Source organism: Adiantum capillus-veneris, chromosome 9 (genome assembly GCF_014529385.1).
Source record: "Adiantum capillus-veneris isolate H3 chromosome 9, ASM1452938v2, whole genome shotgun sequence".
NCBI lineage: Eukaryota > Viridiplantae > Streptophyta > Polypodiopsida > Polypodiales > Pteridaceae > Adiantum > Adiantum capillus-veneris.
Genome location: NC_140939.1, coordinates 25,701,254 through 25,713,325, shown reverse-complemented (window position 1 = coordinate 25,713,325; position 12,072 = coordinate 25,701,254). Strand labels below are relative to the sequence as shown.

At 43.9% G+C, this 12,072-nt stretch overlaps 1 protein-coding gene across 1 annotated transcript; it reads left to right on the top strand.

The window, feature by feature from the left end:
• Positions 1–230: 230 nt before the first annotated feature.
• On the top strand, positions 231–6,177 carry LOC147450254 (uncharacterized). The gene is made up of 2 exons (XM_086519534.1): positions 231–2,413; positions 2,503–6,177. Exons 1-2 carry the CDS (start codon positions 2,270–2,272, stop codon positions 3,043–3,045), a joined length of 687 nt encoding a protein of 228 aa, XP_086375660.1. The 5' UTR covers positions 231–2,269; the 3' UTR covers positions 3,046–6,177.
• Positions 6,178–12,072: the final 5,895 nt, after the last annotated feature.

Genomic DNA, 12,072 nt, shown 5'->3' with positions numbered 1-12,072 from the left:
TGATAGTTATTATCATGACTTCGGGCACTTACTCAATCAGTTAGGGCGGGGATTTTTTGGTTCGAGTGGATTGGCATGGGATATCAGGGTGGATGAAGAGAAGTTAAAATTAATTGAAATCTAAAAATGAAAAGTTAGGATATACGGAGGATGGCAGCGCTATAGAAGGAAAGGAGGGTGAGGTGGTGAGTTGCATGGCGAAGTGAACCGCTGGTTGGAGACAGGCAGAGGACTACAAGTTGGGGGCTGTGCAACGCTGCCAAGGGGATGTAAAGCAGGGGTCGCCAATTGTATGAGGAGGAGGCTATCATACTAGATGAAGAGAGAGCGCATCATGATTGAAGGAGGGGAGTGCTACAAGATGGCCATAACAGGAACCAGAAGTTAGCGCTACAGGCTGAGGGGGGCTGGTTGTTGCAGGTTACGAAGAAACCAGTGCTACAGAAGGGGGGCCACCCAAGGGAGACCTGATTGGATTGAAGTCAACCCAAGGAGGGATTCAGGACTGCAGATTACAGGCGAGTTGTCATGATTGAGAGCTTGGGGAAGCACTGCAGATCAATGGCATGAACCTGCAGATGGTGGCGCCATATTGGAGAGAGGAGGGCTGCTTGAAGTCAGAGAGTAAGCGAGGTAGCGAGCAGGATCAAGAAGGAGCTGTTGATGCCGCCAAGGGAAGGTAAGCCAAGGCGCCTTTGAGGGCGGAAGACTACCAGGGATAGGGGTTGCAGAGGCCAAGAACATGGAGTGGAGAAAAGAGAAGGCCGCCAGAGTAAAAGCAAGAAAACGTGCTGCAGTTGAGGTAGCGTGGGCTGGTGGGCTGGCAAAAGCCGAAGGCAAGCAAGGTGGTTCATCTTGGGTTGGGGAGCGGCCACCAATATAGAGTGGGCCGAGGCATGCAAAGAAGGAGCCACCAAAGAGAAGAACCAGGGGATCAATGCCCTGAGCAGGGAAGGAAGGGGTTGCATATAACGTGGGAGGCCACTCTGATCAATAGGAAGGTCATGCTGCAAACTTCTGCCGAGTTTGAGGAGCCGCAGATGGCTACAAGGAAGGCATGGAGGGCTGCGAACCGTGAGTAGTTGAAGGGTGTCAAAGGGTGGTAACGATGGAGTTCCAGTGCATATGAAGGCTTGGCCAAAGGGTTGAGGTCAAAATCCGCCAAAACGAGCAAGTGATTAGCTCTTGTCGACCGAATTGGAAGGGGAAAAAAGGCAAGCAGTACGATAGCAGATGATAAAAAGGGGGGTGTATGTCAAAGAGAAGCTAACGAGGGCTTCAGTGGGTGTTCAGCAGGTGGTAAAAAAGGTCCGAGAGTGTGTCTCTCAAAGATTGTATGTTGAGGTTGTTTTGACGCAAGGATAGCAATCATTGCTGGGTTATTTTCTTGATGTCGAAGTCCACTTATTCCTTCTCGTCTATCTTGTCTCGTGTCCTGGTACGCTCATGGTAGCATTGGCTCCGGGTTTTGTCTATGTTTGTGTGTAGAGAGGGAAAGAGAGAATGATTGAGTGAGTTGTTTTGTGTGTGGTCGAGGTGTGTGTCGCCTCCCTGTGTGAGTGTGTATATCCGGGAATGCTAGTAGGCGAGCGTGTTCATTGGAAGTTTGCAAAAAATGAGTGTGTGTGTGTGTGTGTGTGTGTGTGTGTGTGTGTGTGAATCTGTGCGGATAGGGGTGTCGAACGAATCCTGGGCTATACAGAGGCAGGCATATTGTGTGTCGGATGTTGTTCCCATTTCCCACTTTCTATCAGTGGTGCCCCCACTGAGGATCTACTGATTGCTCTTCGGTGAAGTTTTAAAGCTTGAAGATGATGCATGATATTGACTTGGTTCTTGTTGAAGAAGAAGAGGCTGCGGATTGGTTTTCCGATCTGGAGCTATACCTATTGCAGTTGAGAATTTGTGGACATGAAGCCAAATTGAAGGCCCTACCATTGGTTCTACAAGGACGAGCCAAAGCCTGGTTTGAAGGATTGAAGGTTACAGATCGTCAGTCGCGCTGAGCGAGATTCGCAAGCAGTTTGTTGAAGCTTTTCAGAAGCGGGTTTCTCCATCAGACTTGGGTGAACAGTTGAACAAGCTAAATCAGGATGTAAGTGAAGATTTTTCTTTATTTTTGGGTAAATTTAAATCTAGTTGGGAGAGACTAGCTACTGTTACATGTGTGCGAAATGGAGACCATTTCAAGCGAGAGAAGTTTCTAGCCCGCTTGCATCCGCGAATCAAAGAGAAGGTCAAGCGCGGTGGTGCAGAGGACTATGAGCAAATGGCCTGTTTGGCAAAGGCAAAGAGCAGGAAAGCAAAGAAGAAGCTGGAGATGGGTTTGTTGAAGCCGGCAGACTATGGATATAGTTCGACAATGGAGTTGCGTCATGCCATGAAGCCAAAGGGGAGTTCAAGCGTCAAACAGGTAGCTACTTTACCATTGGTAAGCCATTCTAGTCATTCACTTTAGTTTGTACCTCCAATTTGGTATGTTGCTATACAAGCATCTATTAGCTTGCTAGCAAGGATGCGGTCATGGTTGAAGCGTGTATGCATGGAGAATCAAAGGAAGCTATGGATCAGAGCTCACAGGACAAGTTTGAAGATTTTGGCAAAGCAATGGTCGAAGCTGTGCAGGAAGAAGCTAGCCTGAGGGTTGGGCAACCTTGCCCTACTGATCGTGTTGAAGAGTGGCGGTGCATCCCAGAAGGTGTGGAGGATGTCAACATACAAAAGGACGAGGTAATAGATCATGGCTTTCTTTCTCGCTTAGCAGATGACGTGGACGTAGAAGAAGTCCTTGAAGAGCAGGCAAAGGTGGTTGAGCAATCCAATTTGCTCTCGCATGAAGTGGTTGAAGATGAAGCATCACAGGCTATGGTGGATGAAGATTGGCATGGTGAGTCAGGTATGGAGTGTGCCATTTGGAGAACCTACAATAGAGGGTATGCTTGGAAAATATGTAGGCTTGGATATGCAGCAGGTGGAGGCAAATTGCAGTGTATTGCTACTTTATGCTATGCTATGGATACATATGGTGGATACATATGGTGTTGAAGGTTGCTCTACAAGTATCTTTGTATCGGTTGCTAGGCTTTTTTGAAGAGGATTATGCTATGGAGCACTCTCTAGCAGGTGAGAGAATCATGATGTATGGTGCAGATGCTTCGGAGGAGGGTGAACAGACTCATTTTGTGTATCAAGAAGACTTATGGATCCATGTTGTTGAAGGTTTATGCTACGGACAGCTATATGCATGGTTGGCTTACAGATCTACAGGTGCAAAGCAGGGATGGTTTGTATATGTTTTACAGCTAGGTGGTACTGCTCAAAACCATCAGTTTGACCCGAGAGGGGCCTACACCACACTTGGGGAAGCTCGATCGAGGCTTTCCATTCGATCCAGGGTGTTTATGCAGCTGATAAGATCTCCCTCTCTATCTATCTATACAGTTCTACATACTACATATAGCTTCCTATTATGCTATCATGTTCTCGCTTTTTATGCAGCTTTCTAATATCTAAATAATACTATCGTTGAGCATGAATGCTCAACGAGGGGTTAGACAATGATGGTACAGCTAAAGATGGCCGACCCATGGAAATGCAAGAAGTAGGTTCATCAGGCTTAGCAGGTGGATGGCACGGTTTTCAAGGACATGCTAGATGCACGATACAATGGATCAAATCAATAAATGTATGTCAAAGGTGACAATCAAGAGGTCTATCCGGGTTTTCATGCTTCCCTAATAAGGGAAGCTTATAAATGTTAGTGTTTGATGGATATCATTGCGTATGGAGGTGGATGGTCGGCTCTATTTGTGACCCTTGGCTAAGCAAGGTGATACTTATTATCATGACTTCGGGCACTTACTCAATCCGTTACGGCGGGGATTTTTTGGTTGAGTGGATTGGCATGGGATACCAAGGTGGGTCTTTTGGTATTGGCAATCAAGTGTGCGCGATGGCATGGGAAAGAGGACCAAGTTGATGTTTTTTTTTTATGAACAGAAGTTAAAATTAATTGAAATCTAAAAATGAAAAGTTCGGATATACAGAGGATGGCAGCGCTATAGAAGGAAAGGAGGCTGAGGTGGTGAGTTGCATGGCGAAGTGAACCACTGGTTGGAGAGAGGCAGAGGACTACAAGTTGGGGGCTGTGCAACGCTGCCAAGGGGATGTAAAGCAGGGGTCACCAATTGCATGAGGAGGAGGCTACCATATCAGATGAAGAGAGAGCGCATGATTGAAGGAGGGGGGTGCTGCAAGATGGCCATAACAGAAACCAAAAGTTAGCGCTACAGGCTGAGGGGGGCTGGTTGTTGCAGGTTACGAAGGATCCAGTGCTACAAAAGGGGGGCCACCCGAGGGAGAGCTAATTGGTTTGAAGACGACCCAAGGAGGGATTTAGGAGTGCAGATTACAGGAAAGTTGCCATGATCGAGAGCTTGGGGAAGCACTGCAGATCAGTGGCATGAACCTGCAGGGATGGTGGCGCCATATTGGAGAGAGGAGGGTTGCTTGAAGTCAGAGAGTAGGCGAGGTAGGGAGCAAGATCAAGAAGGAGCTGCAGATTCCGCCAAGGGAAGGTAAGCCAAGGGGCCTTTGAGGGCAGAGGACTACCAGGGATAGGGGTTGCAGAGTCCAAGAACATGGAGTGGAGAGAAGAGAAGGCCGCCAGGGGTCTGGAGTAAAAGCAAGAAAACGTGCTGCAGTTGAGGCAGCGTGGGGTGGTGGGCTGGCAAAAGCCGAAGGCAAGCAAGGTAGGTCACCTTGGGGTGGGGATCATCCAGCAATACAGAGTGGGCCTAGGAGTGCAAAGAAGGAGCCACCAAACAGAAGAACCAGGGGACCAATGCCCTGAGCAGGGAAGGAAGGGGCTGCATATAACGTGGGAGGCCACTCTGATCAATAGGAAGGTCATGCTACAAAGTTCTGCCGAGTTTGAGGAGCCACAGATGGCTACAAGGAAGGCATGGAGGGCTGCGAACCGTGAGTAGTTGAAGGGTGTCAAAGGGTGGTAACGATGGAGTTCCAGTGCATATGAAGGCTTGGCCAAAGGGTTGAGGTCAAAATCCGCCAAAACGAGCAAGTGATTAGCTCTTGTCGACCGAATTGGAAGCGGAAAAAGGGCAAGCAGTACGGTAGCAGATGATAAAAAGGGGGGTGTATGTCAAAGAGAAGCTAACGAGGGCTTCAGTGGGTGTTTAGCAGGTGGTAAAAAAGGTCCTAGAGTGTGTCTCTCAAAGATTGTATATTGAGGTTTGTTTGAAGCAAGGATAGCAATCATTGCCGGGTTATTTTTATGTTGTCGAACTCCATTTATTCCTTCTCGTCTATCTCGTCTTGTGCCCTAGTACCCTCGTGGTAGCTTTGGCTCCAAGTTTTGTGTATGTTTGTGTGCAGAGAGGGAGAGGGAGAATGATTGAGTGAGTTGTTTTGTGTGTGGTTGAGGCGTGTGTCGCCTCCCTGTGTGTGTGTATATTCGGGAATTCTAGTAGGTGAGCCTGTTCATTGGAAGTTTGCAAAATGTCAGTGAGTGTGTGTGTGTGTGTGTGTGTGTGTGTGTGTGTGTGTGTGTGTGTGTGTGTGTGTGAATATGTGTGGATAGGGGTGTAGAACGAACCCTGGGCTATAGAGAGGCAGGCATATTGTGTGTCGGGTGTTGTTCCCATTTCCCCCTTTCCACCAGTATCTAAAGCAAAAGAGAGAGGCCAAGAGGAGAAAAAGACAAAGGGAGAGGGAAAAGAAAGAGGCGGCTAAGAAGGAAGCCCTTAGAGTACAAGAAGAGCAGAGAAGAGAGAGAGAGAGAGAGCAAGAGGAAAGGCAGAGAGCTGAGGCCGAGAGATCTCATTTGGCCAACTTACAAGCACGAGCAGAGGCAAAGAAGAAGGCGGCACAAGATAGAGCTCTACCCACCCAACAAGCAAAAACTGGGAGCTCCCCATGCCCAATTCCATGAGATCATCCTCATCCTCTATCTTGAAGTCCCATTCCATGAGGCCTTTAATAAACCTCAACAATCAAAACCGGAAGTTTTTGTCAGCCGCATAGAGATGCTTCATGAAATCCACTGGCAACCACGTTGTGTCGGATCTCTCAAAGATTATGGCATACTCCTCCATGTGCTGCGCCATGTAGTCAAGGAAGCTTCTGAATGCCTCTGCATGAAGGTTGGCAGTGGCCTGCATGTCAATTGTCCCCTCAAACACACTAATGAGTTCATGTGCTTGATCTACAAGTCCTACCTTTTCTAATTGTGTGAGAACTGCATCAGTAGACATTGCCATCATGGGTCCGTTCACGAAGAAGATGCGAAGAGAGCTTACAGCTAGAGTTTTGTGAATTTGAGAATTGAAGTTTAAAAACTAGAAAGTCGCTTTTTAAAAAGCACTTAAAATAATGTCAAAATAACTTAAAAGTTTAATTTTAAACAAAATCACATGACAAAGCATTGAAAGACACCAACATTGAAAACATTTGTGCTCCACAACAAATAAATTGCACATTTCAATTGAAACTTGAACAAGCTGAAATAAAGAAGTATGCATATAAACGAGATTCAAAACACCGTATGTATTAATGTGGACAAAATCCATGTCAGCTACAAGCTTTTACAAAAATACATCGCAGAAACGGAATGCTCTCACAGAGAAAGCTATTTTCTTTCATGAAGCAAACAATCTTTTCATTGATTACAAAGAGATATTTCTTGGGCAAGGTATATCTAAGATTAAGATACTCGTGAAGGTGACTAAGATACCAATCATTGTTCACTATTATGTGGCGCACTGCATCGTCGTGGAGATGTATTTGAAGGTCAATTGATTCTCTAGCAGCAACCTCAAAGTCTAGTGCCTCCCATTCTCCCATCGTCAGCTTCCATCTTCTATTGGGAAAGACCATCGACAAGCTTTGCTTCGCAATATGGTATCTAAATACCACCTTGTCAGCAACTACAAAGCACTTGATTCTATCTCACTGGTGGTTGACTACCTTAGTTTCCCATCCAGCTGCAAGAAACCCGTTGATCACACTTCCCCCTTTGCAAGTCCACATTGTTGGTGTCCTATGAACACTTTGAAGTCGAAATATAAACACAAACACATGAAGAGACATAAACCATGTTATTGTGGCTTTTTGGGATCCATAGGTGCACTTCATTGCTGCTTGCACATCCACCTTGATTCTCCTTTTGGCTGCTACGATCAAGGCACTGTGTGGCTTAGGCCAATCTAGACTCTCCAAGGTTGGCAAGTAAACCAGAGATAGATTACCATATCCATTTCGCTTAGGTGTGACATAAGTATGATCATTAAAAAAATGTCATGTGAGGCAAGCTCAGAGGACTGACAACCAGTATAGAGCAACTTGCCAAGCTCAGTGTGGATGGCCTCAAAAGTTCTTGTGAAGGACTCTATTGGCTCCCACTCTACAAAATCGGATGGAAAAACATATGTAAACATGAACAAAAAGCAATGGAAATCTTACAGTCATCAAAAGAAACACACAATGCAAAAATACTAAATAGATAACCGAAAAACTTGCAAGAGGATTTAAAATTACAATTTGCAGGAAACCTCGATGGAGCCACTGATGTCTCTAGCTTCAGTTGTGAAGCAACATACACATGTTGCACCTTCGCAAGTCTCTTGTCATCTTGTGTTTTCTTGAACTCCATGATTCTTCCCTTCCAATAGTGTGCTCAAGAAGCCATGTGTCTCCTTGAGACCTTGTTTGCACCTCTTGAGCTGGGTTGCATTGTCACCCACATCATTTGTTTTAACTCCATTGTCACCCAATATCCATTGTCGTCTTGTACATTGCTGCATGAAATGGAATCAATGACACTCCTAGGTCATCGAATACCTAATGATGCCATGGGAAATAGTGGCACAACCTGCACACAAACACTTATGATCAGACATTGCACATCCATGTTCTTAGTTGTATAAAGAGCAAGAATCCTAATGGTAACAAATGTAAAGGATGCCACTAATTGTTATACTGCTCCACCTGCTTGTTGGCTTAATGTGAAATATAATGTTGCAAATCTTGAGAGGGAAGTAAATCCTCTCTAGAGACCTTAATGGAGAAGTAGCCAGAAACCTGTTGAGAAAAGAAAGAGGGATGATGTAGCAGAAGGATATGTTGTAGACTTCAGCTTTAGCTAGCGGTGTTTAGTGAAGCCCATGGAGTAATGGAGAACTTCAGCTTGAGGAGAATGCAGCCCTCAAGAATGCAGTAAGCTTGAGGAGGGAAAGGAGGTTCAAACTTTTGCTGCATAGCTTTTGGGAGGGAAAACTAAAAGGAAGCAAAGAGAAACAAGGTGAAGTAAAGAGAAGTGAGAGATGGTACAGTAGAGAGAAAGGGAGGGAATGATCAGCATGTTTTTGGAGGGATCCCCTTTTAGGAGAGAAGGGGGGAGAAACTGGCAGCCAGTAGAGAGAGAGAGGATGAGTTTTTACTCAACTATCTAGAGAAAAGTTCTTTTTTTTTAATTTTTTAAGAGATTTTCTCTTTGTATTTTAAAAAGAGTACAAGTTTGACCACTTACTTTTAGGCCCTTCCATACCCACCATTTCACTCCACATGGCATCCACCCATTTGCCCCTCCCATAATCTCCTTTTTAATCCCATGGCAAATAAAGAGGCCCCCTTAGACCCCATTCCAATTTAATCTTTTGACACAACTTTTTCCTCAAATAAATCTTTGCAGATGGATGTACCTTCAAACACTACTTTGGCCAAGTCTATGAAATCCCTTCAAGAGGATTTTACTGTTTTAGATAAACCAATGGAATACCATGCAACCTTCCAACTAGTGGTCATCACTCAACAGAAAACTCAAGTGAGTTTACCAATAGTTTCAGTTGAAACAGATAAAGATTTAACTTTTTCTTGGACAAAGCTAGAAGTTACAAATGACTTTGACAAAGCACTAACCAAGTTGCAGATGTGATACTGATACTTTTGGCAAAGATGAGACAAGTTGTAGATATGATCAAGTTTTAGTTTGGTAAAATAGTTATGGTCAATAATAGTGCCATGACGTAGGACTTAAGAGAAAGAGCTTTGGATGTAGAAGCACTACAACAATACATTCCTTCTCCCGGAGTTTCTACAACGTCTATCCCTGGGTTTTATTTTAAATGGGAGGGAATTTCACGATTGTCACATATACTTTGTCTTTGTATTACCTTCTTTGCTTAATTACTTTTCAGATACAAAGATGCAACAGGTCCGAGACCCTCGATTCTCCAAAGGATGCGTCTGTTTGCCCAAGAGTTGCACCTGTTCAGTGAATATCCATGTCTCTTCAGCGAATGGATGCACCTTACATTGAAGGGTCACGACTCTAAAGTTAAAGGACACAACTATTTACCTAGAGTCATGTCTCTTGACCTATGGTCATGTCTTTTCACTGTGTCTCTTCAGTTTCTATATAAGAATACCCTTTTAACACATTTCAATCAATCAACACACATTGAGTCTCTTGAGACTTTGTCTCTAGTTTTAGTTCAGTTCAATTTTTATCTAAGTTCAATTATGAATAAACACACATAGTAAGAGTGTTCTTCACAGAGTCTCTCTATCCTGATGCCCCGTTATCTGCACGAAGGCAGGCGCACTGCAAGGCTGAAAATTCCCTATTCTACTTACTCAAATGCAATTAATAGTACCAACCATTTATACCTAGCTTGAGGGCCTCCCTTCTTGAGCAAGAAAAGAGAAACCTTGTGCTCTGATACCAATGTAACATTTTATGGCCTAGTAACTTGTGTGTAGCGGAAAATAGCATGAACATAGTGAGCATTTCATTAGAATAGATTCCTAATGAGAATAACAAGAGTACTTGGGTGGAGAGAGCAACATAAAGTTTAACACCTAGTTAGATAGCATGAACAATAATTCAAAAGAGAGAGAAATTAAGCTATTGAGAACAGTTGAGGACCGGATTTACATGGAGCCGGTCCCCCCTCAAAAAGGCTTTGTAGTATGGTTTCTCCCATCAAGAAAGACATTTTACAATATAATTCTTTGTGTTCCATCAATACTAGCTAGTGCAATGAAGATGGAAACTTCAAGCAGTAAGCAAAACACTTATTAAACACAACATCAATTCCCTCACGGTCTCAGACCCAAGACCTCACACACCTTCAAAGATGGTGAGAGCTAGCGGGGTATGAGAGTAGATTGAGAGGAAGAAGGAGTAGTCTTACAAGAAAGATGTACATCTCTTCACATAATAACTCATATTAGCATAGCTTAGCTTAGTAATTAGCATGGTAGAGGAGATGAGCATGCATTGAAGCTTGAATCTTGGTTGGATTTTCATCACAAAGCCAAGAGTTTCTGGTGTAGGCCTCCCTTCTCACAAGCTTGGAGTAGGTGATAAGCTTTCCATTAAAGCTTGATAAAGAGAGAGAGAGAGAGAGAGAGAGAGAGAGTCTTCTTACTCCACACATGGACTAGTGTGAGTGTGTACGCCATAATGCCTTTGAAAAATCATCTCCTCTCTCTCTTGGTCGACCCCTCTTGCTATTTGCTCATGTTCACACCCTATTGGCCCATGCCAGGCTTAGCCAATGAAATTTAAGCAGCATAAGTGATAGCCTTCTAACATGTGTCCCCCTTTCCCCTTTTGTGATAGCTTTAGGTAATAAATTAATGAAACTAAACTCTCATTGGACCCCTTTGTCTCCTGGCCAATAGGAATCAAGCAAGCCATTGGGCTGTTGGATGCTCAATGGACCCCTTGGGAGACTATCCAATAGTCTTCTAGAGAGCTTAATTCTTATTGATTCTTATATTAAGTGTTTTTAAATTAATTAAACTAGATTTACTCTAGCCTAATTCTCATTGGTCTACCTCCATGGCCATATAATAGGATTTGAGTACACCTTGTGGGCATCTGGGCTAGGGAGCTGACATGTGTCCCTCTTTCCCTTTATGTAAAGGAGCTTGTGAGTGTGTGTGTGTGTGTGTGTGTGTGTGTGTGTGTGTGTGTGTGTGTGTGTGTGTGTGTGTGTGTGTGTGTGTGTGTGTGTGTGTGTGTGTGTGTGTGTGTGTGTGTGTTTCTCTCTCATCTCTTACTTCTAGGGCTCGCCCCCTCCTATGTAGGGATGCATGAAGACTTTTTGAGCACACACAAAGCATCCAATTTTCCTAGGCTTTTGACCTTTGGACACAACCTTTGAACTTTGGAACCTTAGCATTTTGGAAGTCTTAATGGGCTGAACCTTAGGGCCTTTTAAGCCCATTGTTGCACCTTTCTCTTTTGCAGATGGCCCCCCCTTTGGATCCCTATTTTCCCTCCTTTGGATCCCTACTGTGGCCAATCTGCCAGCTTAACCAATATTCTAGCTTTTTCTCCCCTGGCACTTCCCCATATTAAATGATCAGTTTAACATGAGATTATTTAGGAGAATTAGATATTAGTTATTATGACACTAATCATCATCAATGGAAATTATACATTAGGCTAGGGTGGATAAATGAGCCAATCATAATTTAGAGACAACAAAGTAAACATGAGTTGTATTATTCAAATGTGCATATAAGAAATCCTCTTATATGGTAATAGCAAAGCATCTAGGGATGATATGATGTGATGGTGGATAGTAAGAAATCACGCGACAAGTGGGAGAAACTAACCCTTCTCTCTAGGGATGCTTTTTGGACTATGTTGGAATGAATAAATGCCAACTAGGCTACGAATGGGGTTTCATATGCGTAGGATACCCCAGGCTTCTAGCTTGCATGCTTTTAGCAATAGGACCTAACTCTTGATATAAGTATATGTCTTCGCACACAAAAGAAAATGAAGTCACATTATCCTATCAAGCAAGAAGGTTGGCAATCAACCTTTCTTTAATAAGAAAGAGGAAGATGGTTGTCCAAAGGAGCTAGCTTTCTTGGTTGAGTTCGCGACCTCCGTGAGCCAAGTCATGGGTTGGAATGTGGTTGTGAGCTTATAAGGATGTTTTCTTTGACTCGCATGAGATTTGTATGATTTGAACAAAAAAAGAAAGAGGAAGATGGATGTGATTAAGAACAATCTCAAAGAAACAAAATCATCAT